Source organism: Agelaius tricolor, unplaced genomic scaffold (assembly GCF_023055355.1).
Source record: "Agelaius tricolor isolate 1412-34295 unplaced genomic scaffold, bAgeTri1.0.p SCAF_19, whole genome shotgun sequence".
Classification (NCBI taxonomy): Eukaryota; Metazoa; Chordata; class Aves; order Passeriformes; family Icteridae; genus Agelaius; species Agelaius tricolor.
In genome coordinates, this window is record NW_027269279.1 from 9,899,195 (window position 1) to 9,915,968 (window position 16,774).

Consider the following 16,774-nt stretch of genomic DNA (forward strand, 5'->3'; position numbering starts at 1 on the left):
CCTTCCTCTCTCACACAAACTAATGGCATTGAATTTTTTACCTGTTCTTTTGCTTGTTTCTGCTGCTCTCTTCTTTTTCGTTCCTCTTCATCTACCTTAGTAATAACAATGTATCTCTCCTTCTAAAACAAAAGATGTAGAGTTTGAGGAATGACTCTGAGAAGTTCAGATTTAAGGCTGCTGCAAGTTTCTGTAAATTTACATTGTAAAGAAAACTGTCATACCTCAGCAGCAGTTACTTGGCAACACAGCTGTTTCTATTGTGGGCACCACATTATCACCTACTCCCAGAAGCCAATTTCAGAAAGCTCTATTTGCTTCATCCATCAAACCTAATTTTTCCTAAACCCACTTTTTACTTCTCAAAAAAGATTATCAGCATTTCCTTGTAAATAGTTTGTTTCAAATACCTTCTGAAGCAGAGATCTATGCTGGGAGGTGAGGACACAGCACATGATGCTGCTGGTTTTCCTCTGAGATCACAACCTGAACTAATACTGCACATCAGACCCACTGTATTTTAAAACACCTTTTAGTATCCATTTAAAAAGTAATATTAAGCCACACAAATACATGCTCACACCCCATATGTTGGTCAGATAGAAACTAGTTCACTGTGTTCAATTTAAAATGCTTTGAATTTGCATAAAAAAGCTCAAGTTAGATCTAAAAATCAGGAGAGATGGTGAAACTGAGAAATCCAATTTCCTTTCAACAGAACAAATGTTAGAGGCAGTAACAGGCCTAGCTACCTTATCTGACTCCAGAGTTTCCACGTGGATACCTTTTGGATACCTACATCAAAACAAATGAAAAGTAAATATTAATAGTTATTCACTTGGCATTTAGCATATTGAAACCACAACAGTAATTTAATAATTTCATGTTTAATTATTTCTATAAGTCTTAGGCATAAAAGAACTATTACACATTTCTCTTTAATTTTAATTGTGCAAACTTTGAAGCAATAGGCTAGTTTAACTGGCCTCCTTACATTACCTAACAGCAACTGGCACTTACACAATTTCCCATGCTATTGTGGAACCTGTAATTTCTTATTTTGGTGATATTAAGTAAATATCATATAGATATTTCATTACAATCTAGAATCTTTGCTTTCAAGAAATCCAAAACAAGAATGCTTTCATTTACTTGCAACTCCAAGACAGCTTCTTTGAAGATGGCATCTCTTTAATACATCACTTATTTGAGGACTTATTAACAACCCTGAACTTTCTGCTACCAGTAGATTTTAGTAGGAATTATTAACTCAAATGTCATCACCTCTGCTACAGAATTGCATCACACCACTACAATCACATTTAATTTCCAAATAACACCATACACAGAGCATCCAACTGATAGCAAAAGTAAGAGAATATTGCATCTTCCTGCTTAACCAGTAGCAATTACTCTCATAATCTCATTATAATAAACTAACCACAACTGCACAACCACTTGAGAACCAGGAAGTTTCCCTGGCCTCTGGCTACTCCCAGAATTAGTACTGGAGAGCACATTCCAAACACTGTTGTGTCCTTTCCACCCTGACTCCTCACACAGTTTTGATCTCCATCTCATTTATGAGCTGCCTCATGCCACAAACCTTGGATGCACAAGAGAATACTTCAATAGGGAAAACGACCTGTGAAGAGGTCAGGACACAAGGGCAATCAACAACTTCACTCTTCTGCTTTAATTAGCTCCGTGCTACCTTCACCGCTTGGCTTTCTCTCTCCAATACACACACACAGTGTACACAGCTGTGCTCTCATAAAGCAACACTGCTGAATGTTAAAAAAGCACAAGCACACATTCTTCCATCCACTCAGAGAAGATGTAAGGATAAGTATCAGACAAACAAAACTACATGCTACAGGAAGCTATAGACATGGTGAAAAATGACACTGAAAAATTGTTGAAAACACAACTGCTTTTTTCAGATTAGTTCTCCAGCTCACTTCTTGAGATCCTATTTTCTAGAGAGAAGCTTTATTTTATCTGCTTCCAGTGTAAGTATCAGAGTGCCAAATTCAGTGCTGAAACACTGAATTAACTAAATATACAAAAAAAGACTTGCATATTTTCCACATCTTACTACTGCAGTCAGAAGAGTGAAAATCTTACTCTAAAGCCTTGGAGTTTCCCCTAAGGCCTTAAGAGATACATTCAGGCAATATACAAAGTTATCAGAAGTGTTTATGCTTGGCATTCAACAGAAAACTATAACCATAGCAGTACCTACCACAGAAGTGCTATTTTTTCAGTTAAAGCCCACAATCTATATAAGCACATGCACTTTCTGCTCACTAAAAACCTAGCATGCTGCATTTGTTACATAATTCTAGGCTGTGCTGGTCTATTCAGGGATTTTACATAGGATAAAACAAATATTAAACTTTAATATCTAAATTAATCATTACAAATAATTTAATGTAATTCATCTCCAGAACATTACAGAAGTCTTCTTTTAAAGGGAAAAATAAAGTGTAAATCAATCACACCACGGTTAAGTAGATGCATCTTACCCAGATTTCTTATCAAAAGTACTAAAAATATACAGCAAGGCAGTATTACCAGTAACTTACTTCCAGCTCAAGGTCTGATAAATTAATTTCCTTTGAAATCTAAAACCAAAAGACAATCATGTTACTAACAATCCTTTTACAGAGGGTTTCCTAGGAACTATTTCCAGTTTAAGCTGACTCTAAGTGTTCATTTGTAGAAAGTTTTTTCAAGCAAGAGTCACTGCTAGCAGAACTATAGGCTAGGAAGAAATGGACTGAATTCTGATGTTCAGCTGCCAAACTGTACAAGCATTTACATCGTGTTTTAAAGTTACCCATGTATCCTCTCATCAGAGAGTATTCTGTAGTCATGATCACTCAGTACAGATACAGTGATGGTACCTTATCCCCAGCTTCACCATGTTCTACTATTCCTAAATTAGTTTTTAACATTTTTTTTAAATACTCATACTCTCCAAATATCTAGTTTCCAAAGCTAAATAGAATTTTGGGAAGGAAACCTACTTAAAACAGTCACACACTGCCAACTGTGAACAAGCAATAGCTCAATAGATTTTAAAAGTTTCTTTATGAAATGCATCTGGATCACTTCAGCAGTAACCAAAGGCAGCTCACACATAAAAGACATTTCTTGACTATACTTAAGTATTTTGCCACTACATGCAGAAGTTACAGCTCAAAATAAATTACAACACCTGTATACATTATCACATGTTCTTAACATGCAAAAATTAGTCAAATGTAGATTTTGCTACAGTTAACCCAAGTAAACATATTCTTCCCTGTCACTCCCCTAATTCCATATGACCAAAATAAAAAAAATTTTTAGAAGAAATGCAATTTCAGAAACTGACCCTGTACATGGCTCCAGTTCCAAACTTTCACTTTCTTCATTCTTTAATAAGTCTTCTATCTGTTCCCTGGAAGAAACAGATTATTTGCTTCTGCATCTGCTACTCTATTTTTTGGAAGTTTACAGCTCTCTCCAAAAGACAAGAAAATGCTTCATAGCAAAAAGAGCAGCATTTTACAAACAGTCAAATAAGAGACATGGCTTCAACATGTGAAAATATCACTACAGTTCACATTTTAGTTTTAACAACATCAGAAGATATTAAATAGGGCTACTTACACTACTTTCTCTACAAATTTTTTCTGATCTTCAGGAATTGTTACAGGGCACTTTGTGGAATTAGGAGAAATGTATGACAGAGATCCTGCACCATTGGCTTGAGAACGTTTTTCATCATACTGTTCCCTTAGCTGTCTCTCTTCTTCCTGATTTAAATACGGAATTCCTAACAAAAACAAAGGAAAAGCTCATCATAATTAGAGACTAATTAGAGATGTACAGGGATTGAAGCATTTGCCTCTGTTACACCCCTGCAGACTGAAAGCAAACCCTTCCCTTTCAGTGATTCTTGGAAAGGGAGTCACCATTGGCACAACAGTAGACTGGGTAAGAATAATTCAAGAACTTCATTACGTGTTAAGACAGTATCATGGATGGCAGCCTTTTTTCTTTTGCAGAAAACAGTGAAAGGTGTCATCACAAATTTTGCAGGCATTGAAAGAAATTGAAAACAAACCAAAACAACTCACCGTTGCGAAAAACTTTATTAAAATCAAATCCTTGGTTTGCTAAAAAATCTATACTTGAACTCTGCAACAAGAGAAAAAGGCTTTACAATTGGTAAAAGTAGCTGTGGCATCACTTAAGTTATTTTCACACTTTTAAAGAAATTATACAAAGTCCAAAGCCAAGAACAACCAAGTTTGTGACCCTAAAGAAGCCACGGAGAGTTTAGGCTCTGCTACTTTTCTTATTGATTTTCAACTTCCATAAGGTACAAGAACCATGAATATGGTAAAGGATAAAGATGAAAGAACAAACTATGTGGAGAGAGGAAACAAAAGAAAGCAAAATGTGGTTCAGGAGAACAAATCTGAGACCAGAAAAAAGTTGGCAATTGCCTAGGAAGCAGTGAAAGCAAGATAAGCAGATGAGAATAAAGGATTTAAAAAAGCAAGGAAACTGGAAGTTCAATGAGAAGAGGGGAAAAAATAGACTCATCTTGCCAAGTTTGGAACATTATCTCAAATTCCAGAAATCACACATAACAAGTTTTAAAAACTGAAGTCAAGGATATTCCCTTCAAGCTCTCATTTTTGGGATTGCTATTAACTGATGCTTATTTATTTTATAAGGAAAAAAACCCAACCCAGAAACTTACATTTTTCTACCTTTTAAGCTGAAGTTTGTTTCAGGTATACCTTAACCAAATAAAATTAAACTGCTTTTCTACTAACCTGACAGACAAACTTGACGTCTGGTGAATTTCTGTTAAAGGGCTTTGGAAAAATATAGAAATTAAATGACTTCATTATATACCTGTAGAAAAGATGAGTTACATGTCAATACAGCTTGTCAGTATTACTTTAGAAAATCCTCAATTAAGAAAACAAGAAATAAGAGAATAACATACTTTTCTTCTGTGTCATCATATTTAAAAGTGCAAAGGCCAAACTGAAAGAGCAAAAAATCCATGGAATGCTGTAAAATGAAAGAAAAATTCTGCATGAGAATAAAACATGTACACATTTAAACATTACCAGGGTGCATCCAAATATGATTTCTCTCCATTTCAAAATAAAGTGAATCTTCTTAACCAATGTTTGTTTTGCTGGCAATTTCAAAGTAGATACACCAGAGTTTTTCTGCTAGTTTTCATCCCCATTTAATCATCTTCCTATTGGCCCAAGATAACTTTAGTATGCAGCTCCATTCCACAAAGAGACAAGAACTGAGGGAAGTTCCATCTCTCTTTCCTCCTGTTGGTCATGCAAACAAGATGCTGTACCCACAGCAGCTTCAGTTTTCATTTTAGTCCATGTAAAGACTTTACCTTTTTAAGTTTCTGATACCTTTCTTCTGGAGTGTCAAAGCCATTTGTTAATGCACTAACTGAAGGCCCATCACTGATCCCTGAAAAAGCAGAACATATTTTGCTTTGGGTAAGCAAGCTTTTCAAAATTAACCACAGCAAAGAAATGCAACAACTGGCAATTGCTTTCACTTAAAGCATGTATTACAATTATTTAATTTGAGAAAAATACTACTGCAATAAGCCACTCATTTTAATAGGGGCATTCTGGAATTAAAACTCCTCTGCAAAAGCTCTATATTCTGGCTCCTATTCACTATGTCAGTAGCAGCCAAGACCTACCAGTACCCTCATGTAAATGGGCTTCACACCACAATGCAGGATCAAAGCCAAACTAAAAATGGGAAGAGTGTTACCCAGAGATTTATTGAATAACTTAGTCACCTTAAGCACTATGCAACAACTGTACTTCCACAAACACCACATGTAACAAAACCTAGTCTCATCAGTGAACTGAACTCTGCATCCCAAAAGTGAAGTACCGACTAAAGCATCTCTCTGCTGCCCATACTCTCACGGTTTCACAAGCACACACCTTCTTAGTGCTGCCTTTCCCTATCCTAACCCTTGTGGGATCTCCCTCACTTATCCCAGTCCCAACGTGTGCTTCCATGGCACACATAACACCTTCTGGTTTTGTTACCTTGAGCTGCAACAACTATCAGTTGCCATGTTGAAAGATTTCTGTGGGAGCACAAGTATGACATGTATCTGACCAAACCCTTGCTATTGCACATGTAACAGGTGGTTTAATCACTTTGTGGTAGCTCAGCTTTAGCTTTTTCAAGCCAACCTGAGACACATCACAGGAGTGAACGCAGGCAGCGAGGTCAAACCACCTCCCCTCAGAGACTGCCAACAGTTCACAGAGACAAAACAGGTGCAACTGTACCTGAAAACTCTCCATCGATGGCCAGGAAGTCCGACTCTTCAATGGCTTCATACACTTTGTTTAGGTTATCCTTAAAATCTGCGGGTAAAGGGTTAAAACACACTTGAGACTACAACCGACATCCTCCGGGAGCCCGGCGCCCCTCAGGGCCTGCCCGCCGCCCCCCCAGCCTCGGGGCCGCGCCTCCCCGCCCAGGGCTGCGCCTCATGGGTGAGCGGGTAATGGGGACCCCTTCGCCATGAAGGAGAGGCTGAGGCCGGAGCGGCCGCCAGCCCAGGGCAGGGACACCGGGACACCGGAACAGCACAGCGCCAGCGGCACAGAGCTGGGGACGCAAGGCCAGGTTGTCACTCACTGCTCCTGATCACCTCCATCCCGCGCCCCCGCCCGCCGGAGCTCGGCCCGGCACCGCCCGGCACCGCCCGCCGCCGCCGCCGAGCGCTTCCGGGGCCGCCCCGCGCGCCGCACGTGAGCGCGCACGTGAGCCCGGGCCGCCGCCATTTCCTACCGGGGCGGAGCCCTCAGGGCCGCCCCGCCCTGTCCGCCCGCGGGCTCGGCGCCTTCAGTAGCTTGGCCTGTGCTCCGAGCGGGCCGCAGCAGGGCTGCCGGGGGATAGGAAGTCTTACACCAGCCGTGGTTCTGTGGTGAAATGTCACGGATGTGGGCCTCGCCCTCAAAGCCAGAAATACGAAACTAGCAGCAGCCAGGAGGAAGGCATGGGACTCTGCCTAGGAGACACCGGCAGGACGGTGGAGAACTGCTAGCGATGGTGCCTTAATGATGACAATTCCAGGGGAACTGGAGGTACTGCCGTATTACAGAAGGAGCGTTTTCCTGTCAGAAGCGGCACTTTGAGAGCTCGCTGCAGAAGAGGAGCAGGATGGGCCCGCAGCAGCGCCGTGCAGGGAAGAGCTGCCCCGGAGAGCAGGTGCTGCACAGGGACACAGGGCAGGAGCTGTGGGCACTGGCGGCAGAAGAGTTCAGAGGTTGTGCTGCAGGGCTGCAGTTCACATGGCTCATAAATCATCTTTTCCAGAATTCCGGCATAATGGAAGCAAATGAAAAATTCTCCACAAATTGTGCGGGGTAATTTCTGCATACAGAAAAAGATAAATAATTATGCAGGATGTAGTGGAGAGAGCTTTTAAAGATTCTTCAATATTAAGCTTTGCCTTTTCAGTATAAGCAATTTATTCAACAGACATTCCCAGCAATTCATCTAGTATGATTAAATGACTCCCAGTAAGGTGTTAGTTAAAATGGCAGAGAAGTTTTTATTTTGCAGTAAATTGGCTGAAGCCTAAAATTTTTATGTTACTCCTCATTTTTTTAAGATGCATTTCTGCACTTTCTAATTAAAGTGTTTATGGCACTTTAAAGTGGTTGATGGCTGTTTTAGAAGCCTGACATTTTCCCACAAGTAGCTGACAAATCTGGGAACTCTTCGCTTCCCTCACCCACAAAATAAACAGCAAGTCAAACAGTAACGTACTGTAATTAAGTACTTCAATAGGAGCTGAAGTACTATGTCTTACAGATTAGACATTTTTTACTTCAACATGTATGCATTGTTATGTAAGCGGAAGGAGCACCTAAAAATGAGAGCACAATACAAGCAGTTAGTTCAAGATTCCATGGCCTTTTATATGTCAAAAGTTTTATAAACTGGAACAGAAAAGCCATGTTTTCACATCATTCAAGTCTGCTGCACAGACTATCAAACACTTGTATGCTCTTTTACTTTACTGAACATTGAATGTGAAACTAAGTGAAAAGACACAAAAAAGTAGTAAAAAACCTATATTCTAGAACAAGTATTCTGGGCCGCATTTTCATCTTGCATACTAGGGTAGATCTAGATGCACTTCCTCACATGTAGAAGAGGTTGAGTTCTTTCATGCTAGAGTAGTTTAAAGATCTGTTGATTGGTTCTCTGGAAAAAATCTGGATAATATGAGAGAGAAAACAATGAGGGACTATGTTCTTTCTTGAAATAGGCTGGAATAATTAAATGTCATTTGAACTGGGCTTGTAGTTTGTATCAAACTGAAACAGAATCTTAAAATAAAATGTCACTTTTGACAGTTGAAAAAATACATCTCAGAGGTATACTTTAAAAAATTACAGAATCAATTAGATTGGAAAAAACCTCTGGGATCATTGAGTCCCACCTGTGACCAAACACCACCATTTGGACCGTGGCACTCAGTGCTTTGTCCAGTCCTTAAACACCTCCAGGGACGGTGATTCCACCACCTCCCAGTGCAGCCCATTCCAATATCTGGTACCCTTTCTTAATGCCTAACCTAAACCTGCCCTGGTGCAGAGTAAAGCAAGTCCTGTCACTCATTCCCTGGGAGAAGAGGTCCATCCCCACCTGGCTACAACCTCCTGTCAGGGTGTTGTAGAGAGTGAATCAAATTTTTTTGGACTAGTAAAAAGAATTTCAGTAAGGGTGCAGAGACTGATAGAAGTAATTGTGCATGTGTAGATTGACTCTTACGTGGTAAGAATAGTCTCTGTGCACGATGCGTTAGCACTGCAGTAAAACTAGCACCTGAAAGTCTCATTTACTCCTAAGATTACACCTCGAATCTCTACTGTAAAATCAACCTTGAATAATTTCTGCGAAGGAATGCTGTCTGGGTGCGCAGTGTACAGTAAACAAGCGTACCTCAGTTCTCACGAATACAGAAGCGTGTGTATTCCCAGAAATGGAGCGCAGCAGCGCTCATGTCCGCTGATAACGCTTGCAATAAAAGGCGAGCGGCGGCCGTGCTGAGGGAGGAGCGGCGCTGCCGCCGTGCTCGCGGGGCGGAAGCGGCGGGGCGGGCCCGGCCCCTGCTCGGCCCGGGGCTGCAGCTGGAGCGCCGCGGGGCTCGAGCGTGTGCCGGGCATCGGGCTGGGGCCGCCTCTGCCGGGAAACGCCGCGGGCCCGGCCCGGCCCGGCCCCTCCTCGGCCCGGGGCTGCAGCCGGGGCGCCGCGGGGCCCGAGCGTGTGCCCGGCATCGGGCTGGGGCCGCCCCCGCCGGTCCGACCGGGAAACGCCGCGGGCCCGGACCCGCACACGCAGTGCTGTGCCTGAAGAAGTAGCGCGGGGTGCAGGAAACTGGAGCTGGGAAGAGACAGGACAGGAGCTGGGAATAATTCTGCTGCTGCCTCTTACTTGCTGCAGACTGAGCGGTGAAATATTTTTCCTGTATTTTCCACAGAAATTCTCTTGCCTCTTTCAGGAAAACTAAAAGGATGTTTTTAGGGGCAAAATCTTGTCCTTATTTCTCCTCTTAAAAGTGCCGTTTCAGTTTTTAGAAAGCAAACAGCCCGTGCATTGCCATGGAAATACAGATTTGGAAGTCTAAGGATTCTGATTTCACTATCGGTTTCTGTTTTTGAACTTGTGCTTTTTTCGTAATTTCTGTTTTTTACCTGCTTGCGTGTTTACCTCTTCGTGTTTGATCTGGGTGACAAGTTGGTAATTTAGTGGTAAGCAGGAGCCACAAGGTGGAGAGTGTAATCATGTTTTGGTTTGGTAGCGTCTGAGAAGAAAATTGTCTAGTTCTTGGTGTCTTCTAACATATCATGAGTGATGAGTGAATGATCTGGATCAGTGTTTTTCTTAAGAAATATACTGCTGACTAAGAGAATGGAGTAGGAACATCAAGCAAATATATTTTTTGTAAACTTGCAACCGTCTTAAACTCTTATCTGTGCATTTTCTGTAATGTTAACAAAGTAACTACAAGTAGAGTTAATGTGGAGTTTAGACCTTGGCTGACAAGGTGTGCAGGTCAATCCCTTATGATTATGAAGCATATGACTTGGTGGATCAAACTTTTTTTTTTTTTAACATTGCCCAGCAATGTCTAGCATTGACCTCTGTTAGTAATGTTTTATTCCATATGCTCTGAAGGAAGAGGGATGAAGTGAATTAGATCATTACATTATACTGGTATTTTATTTTTGTATCTGCTGATTATACTTTTAAATTATATTTTCTTTGACTGGTTTCTTTTACTAAAACTTTGATTAAAGCTACTGTCAAAAGTCACAGTGAATTATAGTGAATTATTTTGTTTCACTTTCATTTTATAACATGGGAGAAGAAAGCATAGGGAGATTGAGCCCAGCTATTTACATCTAGAATCTGCTTTTGATTGTAGTTGGCAATGAATATATTGTTGAAAAAGTAGATCATGTTTTATTTTGGGGAGGGCTGAGTTACTTAAAAAATTTAAAACCATCTGAGTGTCAAAAGCGGTGCAATGATAAATCACATTGCTCACAATTCTAAACCTCTATAATAGCTGTTTTCATGTTGCTTTGCAGAAGTAGTGCCTTATTTGGTTTGAAGATCTAAGAGAGCTTTCTGTTTGTGTAAGGCATAAAGGAAAATGGAAGAAGGTGAGACTTTACAAGGGGAAACAGAGAGGGCAAAAGTTGAACCATGTGCTACTCCTGGCCTGGGCCGGCAGATATCAGTCAGTGAGTTCCTGTGCCACTGCTGCTACGACATTCTGATCAATCCCACCACCCTGAACTGTGGGCACAGCTTCTGCAGGCATTGCTTGGCCTTGTGGTGGGTGTCGTCCAAGAAGAATGAATGCCCGGAATGCAGAGAAAAATGGGAAGGATTCCCCAAAGTCAACATCCTCCTCAGGTGAGGGAACTATTTTGTGAATGTCTTTTTTACATAAATGAAACCACAGAAATTAGCTGTCTGGTTTCCTCAGTTTGCTGCAGATACAGATAACTGGTAATCTGAACTGTCACAAAGAAATTTAAATCCTAAAGACTTTCAGATTGTGCACTTGTAATGAACTGTTCACGCACATGGAATTAAGGGGTGGGGTTGCTTGGTTTTGTTTTCAGGTTTGTTTTGGGGACGGTTTTCCCCCTCCCTTCTACATTTTTTGGGAGATGGAGAGGCGGGAACCTCAGTCTTCTAATATAGCTGGTTGTTTTCTAATAATTCTGAGTTAGATTGATCTTGGGTAATTGTGTAGTCATTTCTGTAATAGGAATTGTTTTTTGGAAGAAGTGTGATCATATTGCAGAACAAAACTAAAAACATCTACTTGCTGTCTTGAATTACTCACAAGTTGTTTTGTTAATAATACTTTTTCTGGGGTTAATAATGTTTAAATAAATAGATGGTAGGATTGATTGTAGGCTTTTATGTTGTCTTTTGTTTAGCATTTTTTAATAATTGAGGCTTGCCAGTAGCATACAGAATTCTAATTTTATATAAGAAATAACTTGGGAGTTATGTGATATTTAACTTTAGAAGCTAAGGAAATGGTTTTTTGGCAGTGATTGATAAAATTCTAAGTTAACTAAGCTTTAATAACTAATTTTTTCTTGTTTTTAAGTCTTTATTAAAGGCTGGAAAACAAAAATCCAAAAATTACTCTGTTTTCTGAACATTAAGCCTCAATGGTTACAGTATAATGACAAATATTTTTCCTATCAGGGATGTTATTGAAAAGCTATTTTCTGATGCCATTGAACAAAGAAAAGAAGATATTCAACAGGACAGTGATGTAGCACGCAGCTTAGCAACTTTCCAGAAGCATGGGAACGACCAGATGCCTACAGTTCCAAACACAGGAAGAATTAATCCTCGAGGAGGGTTTTTCTCAGGCGTTCTGACAGCTTTAACTTGTGTAGCAGTAAGTTTCATCTGGTTGGTTTTCCCTATTTGCTTCCTTAAGCATGCAATCAAATATTCTTGAATTACATGCACAGTAAAAACATTGTGAGCACAGAAGAGACTCCAGCTGGGCAGAGTAAGTAAAGTGGCCTTCAGAGCTGTCTGTCAGGAACTACAACTGCAGTGTACAGCAAATGGAAGTTAGTGGGTAAAACTTCAAAATACTTTCTTAAAACCTGAGTGTTCTAGTCTCCATGAAATGGAAGACTCTACGTGTGGAGCCTCTTATTGTGTGTTTGTTTATATCATTCATGTATTTGCTTTGCAAGTAAAGGATCTTTGTTTATTTCTCTTTGTAGGTGGTTCTACTTGGCTATCACTGGAGTAGCAGAGAATTTGAAGATGATCTTCTTGTCCACAAGCCTGTTGCTAAGTGGACTGCTGAGGAAGTGATACTGTGGCTGGAGCAGCTGGGCCCGTGGGCTTCACATTACAAAGAAGGATTTTTACTGGAGAAAGTGAATGGAAGGTGAGAGGCCTTGTGGTCAAGGACAGCTATTATGTGATTGGACTGTGACAGATTCATTAGGGGTGTCTTGTTGTGAAATGACCATACTGTGTGACATGGATTGTGGGAACATTCTGTTGATGTATCAGAAGAAATTTCAGAAGAAATTTTAACAGTTGCTGTTGAAAACTTTTAGTAGTAGATACTTAGCAAGCTACCTGAAAAATTTCTAAGAACTTGTTAAAATGCTGACAATGCAGACTGAAATGATACCAAGAGTAAATCTACTGATGTATTATCCACCCCTTGCACCTTTCCTTTCTTGTGGAAATGTGCATGTGCTATATGCATATGTATTCCACCCAAGAGCTGTGCTGAAAGCAGGCAAGAGGAAACTGGAAAAGAAGGAAATTTAAAACCCAGGCTCTGAGATGCAGTTAGCATAGAACACTTGATAGGCAATGTAATGATGATCTTTTAAAGTCCCAAAGTTTGCCAACCCAAAGTATTCTCTGATTCTTTAACCCAAAGGGTGCTACCTTGTATCAGTAGCTTATTGTTTCAGTATGCAGTTGTGTATTTGTTAGTCATCTTTTTTGGTGAATAGGCACTGTTTACATTCTTAATTCTTCTGCTTTTGTAGACTCCTCCTAACACTGACTGAAGAGGATTTCACCAAAGAGCCTTACAGTATAGAGAACAGTAACCACAGGAGAGCTATTATAGCAGAACTGGAATGTGTGAAAACTTTAGGTGTTAAACCACCACAGAACCTTTGGGAATATAAGGTAAATTTTATATAAAGTGTGTCATGTCATGTATATTAATTATTTTTAAAGTAATACCTTTAAAAGAAGATTCTCTTAAAACCAGGAGGAGTGTTAAAGTAGTGGAATTACCTGTGTAAAAACTGCTAAGTTTACTGACCTGTTGTATTTGAAAAAAAAACCCTTTGAAAAATGATGGTCAGAAAATCTAAGTGGCATGTCCCTTTCATGTTATTATTTTACTGATTGAAACTTAATAATTTGATATCTTTTAGGCCGTAAACCCTGGAAAATCCCTCTTTCTTCTGTATGCACTGAAGAGTTCTCCAAGACTCAGTATGTTATACCTGTATTTGTTTGATTACACAGAAGCTTTCCTACCTTTCATCCACACAATTTGTCCTATGCAAGAAGACAAGTATGAAGATACTGTCACAAAACTAGTTGTAAGTATTCAAAGCATTAAATGTGCTACTTGCTTTAGTTATAAGCATTTCAAGACTAGCAGCATAAAAACACATGATGTAATTATTCATCATTTCATCTCTACACTATGACTTTAAAAACAACAGATCTACAGAATAAGTGGTTCTTTGATTTTATTGTATGCAATCACCAGTGTTGCAACCATTATCTTTAATAGGATTGATTTTAGGCTTTTAAGACTTTAAATGTGTGGAACTGATTCTTCTCAACCTCACATGAGTACAGAAAGTGATGTTCTAATCTAATGGAAATTATTGCATTACAGTATTGCCTACTAGCAGGTATAATGAATTACTGCTTTCAGTGTATAAAACCCCCAGCTTTTCAATAAAAGACTAGTGAAAATAAGCCAGTATATTAAGTAAGTTTAATAGAAAATTGATTAACAGTCTCTTTATTCTAATTTACAGGACCTTAAAGATCCTTCTTGGAGGCAATGGAGAGAATTCACTGTAAAGTATTTATTTTTGCCATACCAGCTGATAGCTGAATTTGCTTGGGATTGGCTAGATGTGCATTACTGGACTTCAAGATTTATAATTGTAAATGCCATGTTGCTTTCTGTTCTGGAATTATTCTCCTTTTGGAGGCTGTGGTCAAGAAGAGAATTGAAGTAAGTCTTACAAAGCTTGTGGAAGAGGGTGGGAAGTACACAGCCTTAGAAAGTAACAGCTTTACAATTTCACAGTTGCTCACTGGAATATCTTTATTTCTGTGCATGCTTCCAAGGGTTTCTTTGAGGTGGTTTTACTCATCAGATGTAGCAAATATGGAAACAGCAACAAGCATGTTCTTAACCACTGGGAGATATTAAACCTTTCCTTGAGAACTACCTCTTATGGTATTAGCTGTCAGCTGAGACCTAAATACATTAGAATTTAGTCATGAGACAGTGTAGTTATTATGGGATGAGTCCTCAGAATCATAAATAAATTCAGTTATGCTGATACTAGTTCTGATAATTTATCAGAATTTCTGTTTTCTGTTCCTACCTCAGTCTTAATTCAAACATATTAACATTCATAGTTGGTGTGATATTTGGAAATGGTACGGGAGAAATTCTTGTTTTGGTGTGCACTGGGTTTTCCCTTTGCCAGCCAGTAGAGGGCAGAGCGTGCCCAGAGCGGGAGCGGGGGACAGCCTGCGGCTGAGCTGGGGTGGGAACTGGAACCTGCTGGGCTGAGCTGGGGTGGGAACTGGAACCTGCTGGGCTTTGGGGTCTGAGTGCACTGACACTGCTTCCTCCTCAGATCTGCTGCTACCGGGTTCTAGGGAAGTTTTTCCTGGAGTGCAAAATGGTGTTTTTTACAGGTACCCGAGGACAGGCTAAGTAATGCAAAGCTGTAGCACCTGTTAGGTTTTCTTACAGCTGGGTAAAAACAAACCAGAAAGTTCCTCTAAGCCTTTCCCTTTCCTTTTTCACAGGACTATTCCTCACAGAATGTGGAGACATTTCTGGAAAGTCTCAACCCAGGGACTTTTTGTTGCCATTTTTTGGCCTTTTATTCCTCAGTTTGTCTGCAATTGTTTGTTTTACTGGGCCTTGTATTTTAACCCAGTTATAAACATTGATCTTGTGGTTACAGAAATAAGGCGTCTGGAGACACAAGTGCAGTGATTGGCATTGGAACTCTTGAGCTGTTTAGCTTCTAAAAATGGACATTCTGAATAAACTTTGCTTTTCTTCTTTATGTATGTGGCAGTGAAAATCGTGGATTATGTTATTTTAAACATATGAAAAAGCTTTAAGATAAGTTACTCTTAAACCAGCTGATTCCAAATTGGAGGATGAAGGAAAAATGAAATTTCTGTTGGGAAAAAAAAAAAGCACATTGCTGTATAGCCATGTAAAACTCATACAGTCATCTCACCCTATGTGTATCAGATAAATTTCTTTATTCTGTCCTGAGCATTCTGTGTATTTTCAAGCCTGCCTTAAAGTCAGTGTCTTCTGCACTGCTACAGTGATTTTTCTTTTTCTTTTTAAACTTAGCATTTCATACCAGCAGTGTGTTCCTCAACTTCAGTTTGCCAAAGGAATGCCCTTCCTGGATAGGCTTGATTTGAAAGAACTTCATTTATCTCAGTTTCCTTTACATGTAGCACTGTGACTGCCCTATACAGTCTCACAGTAGAGCTTGTTCCAAAATTCCTGCAATTGAAGGCAAAGGCTACTTGAATTTTCTTGTGTCTTGGAAAATGTGATAATTACCATGGAAATTTTTTATTCAGCTCAGTTAGACTTCATCAAAGCTCCTTTCATTCTCTCTTCTTGAATTCTGTTGCTAATTCTTAAATATCTCATAAAAAGGATTATTTTGGAAAAGTGACCTGACACTGTAATTACTTATGGCAATATAATGTGTGTATCTATGTCTGTGAGCAAGTATTGACTGGAAAGTTATTTGTGTAAGCAGGATTGACATTTGTTAATGTATGTTCCTTTGACTGAATCAAAAGGTAAGATTTTTTTTTCAAGAGCTTTGTCCCCCTGTAGTCTGCATTGGTTTGGTTTTTTTGTTTATTTCGTTTGTGTCAGTAATGTGAACTAAATTTGCCTATAAATATTTTTCATGATTAAAGATCTCTCTTGAAATCTTCACTATTCCTATAGAGAATTTGGGTTTTGATTTTTGTTTGGCTTTTAATTTTATTTATTTCTTTTAATATTGAAGTACATGTCATTAGCTTTGACTTGTGCAAACTTGTTCTTTAGCCCTGCATCTTTGAGTAAGTTGAGGTGGGTGAAAGTAGACATAAAACATTCCTGGATCTATAAATCTTCAAATCAGCAGGTACAAAACAGTGTATTATTTATCAGTTCAGGGTACTGATTTCTCTTCCCAAAGGGTTAAAAATATCTGAAGTGACCCTAGCTAGAATCAGCTTTACATCCTGATGAGGTGTATGTAATTCTGAGCTTCATAAACTCCTGCTGTGCAGGATCAAACACTTGTGAGAAAGCCACTTGGTCCCAGCAACTTCTACATTTTTTTCA

General features: G+C 39.6%; 2 protein-coding genes across 9 annotated transcripts in view; one reads left to right on the plus strand and one right to left on the minus strand.

Moving 5' to 3' along the window:
* Positions 1 to 6,868, minus strand: part of PARN (poly(A)-specific ribonuclease) — a 42,087-nt gene extending 35,219 nt beyond the window's left edge. For 2 of the 4 annotated variants that reach the window (XM_071444210.1, XM_071444209.1), the window contains exons 1-11: positions 6,734 to 6,814; positions 6,366 to 6,443; positions 5,435 to 5,514; positions 5,015 to 5,082; positions 4,839 to 4,920; positions 4,131 to 4,191; positions 3,661 to 3,826; positions 3,383 to 3,448; positions 2,589 to 2,627; positions 753 to 795; positions 42 to 122 (exon numbers count right to left, since the gene is read on the minus strand). In XM_071444210.1, the coding sequence (XP_071300311.1) occupies positions 42 to 122; positions 753 to 795; positions 2,589 to 2,627; positions 3,383 to 3,448; positions 3,661 to 3,826; positions 4,131 to 4,191; positions 4,839 to 4,920; positions 5,015 to 5,076 (600 nt within the window). In that variant the 5' untranslated portion in view covers positions 5,077 to 5,082; positions 5,435 to 5,514; positions 6,366 to 6,443; positions 6,734 to 6,814. Of the gene's footprint in view, positions 1 to 41; positions 123 to 752; positions 796 to 2,588; positions 2,628 to 3,382; positions 3,449 to 3,660; positions 3,827 to 4,130; positions 4,192 to 4,838; positions 4,921 to 5,014; positions 5,083 to 5,434; positions 5,515 to 6,365; positions 6,444 to 6,720 lie in introns of those variants that run through there. The other 2 variants (XM_071444211.1, XM_071444212.1) reach the window with 2 other exon arrangements.
* A 62-nt stretch (positions 6,869 to 6,930) lies between these two features.
* BFAR (bifunctional apoptosis regulator) lies at positions 6,931 to 16,381 on the plus strand. 5 transcript variants are annotated; one of them, XM_071444216.1, is made up of 8 exons: positions 6,931 to 7,293; positions 10,692 to 11,022; positions 11,836 to 12,034; positions 12,375 to 12,544; positions 13,167 to 13,311; positions 13,566 to 13,736; positions 14,187 to 14,389; positions 15,202 to 16,381. In XM_071444216.1, the coding sequence occupies exons 2-8, from the start codon at positions 10,757 to 10,759 to the stop codon at positions 15,392 to 15,394; spliced, it is 1,347 nt and encodes a 448-aa protein (XP_071300317.1). In that variant the 5' UTR covers positions 6,931 to 7,293; positions 10,692 to 10,756; the 3' UTR covers positions 15,395 to 16,381. The 5 variants fall into 5 exon arrangements, with proteins under 5 accessions (XP_071300317.1, XP_071300319.1, XP_071300315.1 ...); XM_071444218.1 differs by having other exon boundaries at positions 7,173 to 7,293; positions 10,745 to 11,022; XM_071444214.1 differs by lacking the exon at positions 6,931 to 7,293 and adding an exon at positions 7,470 to 9,548.
* Positions 16,382 to 16,774: the final 393 nt, after the last annotated feature.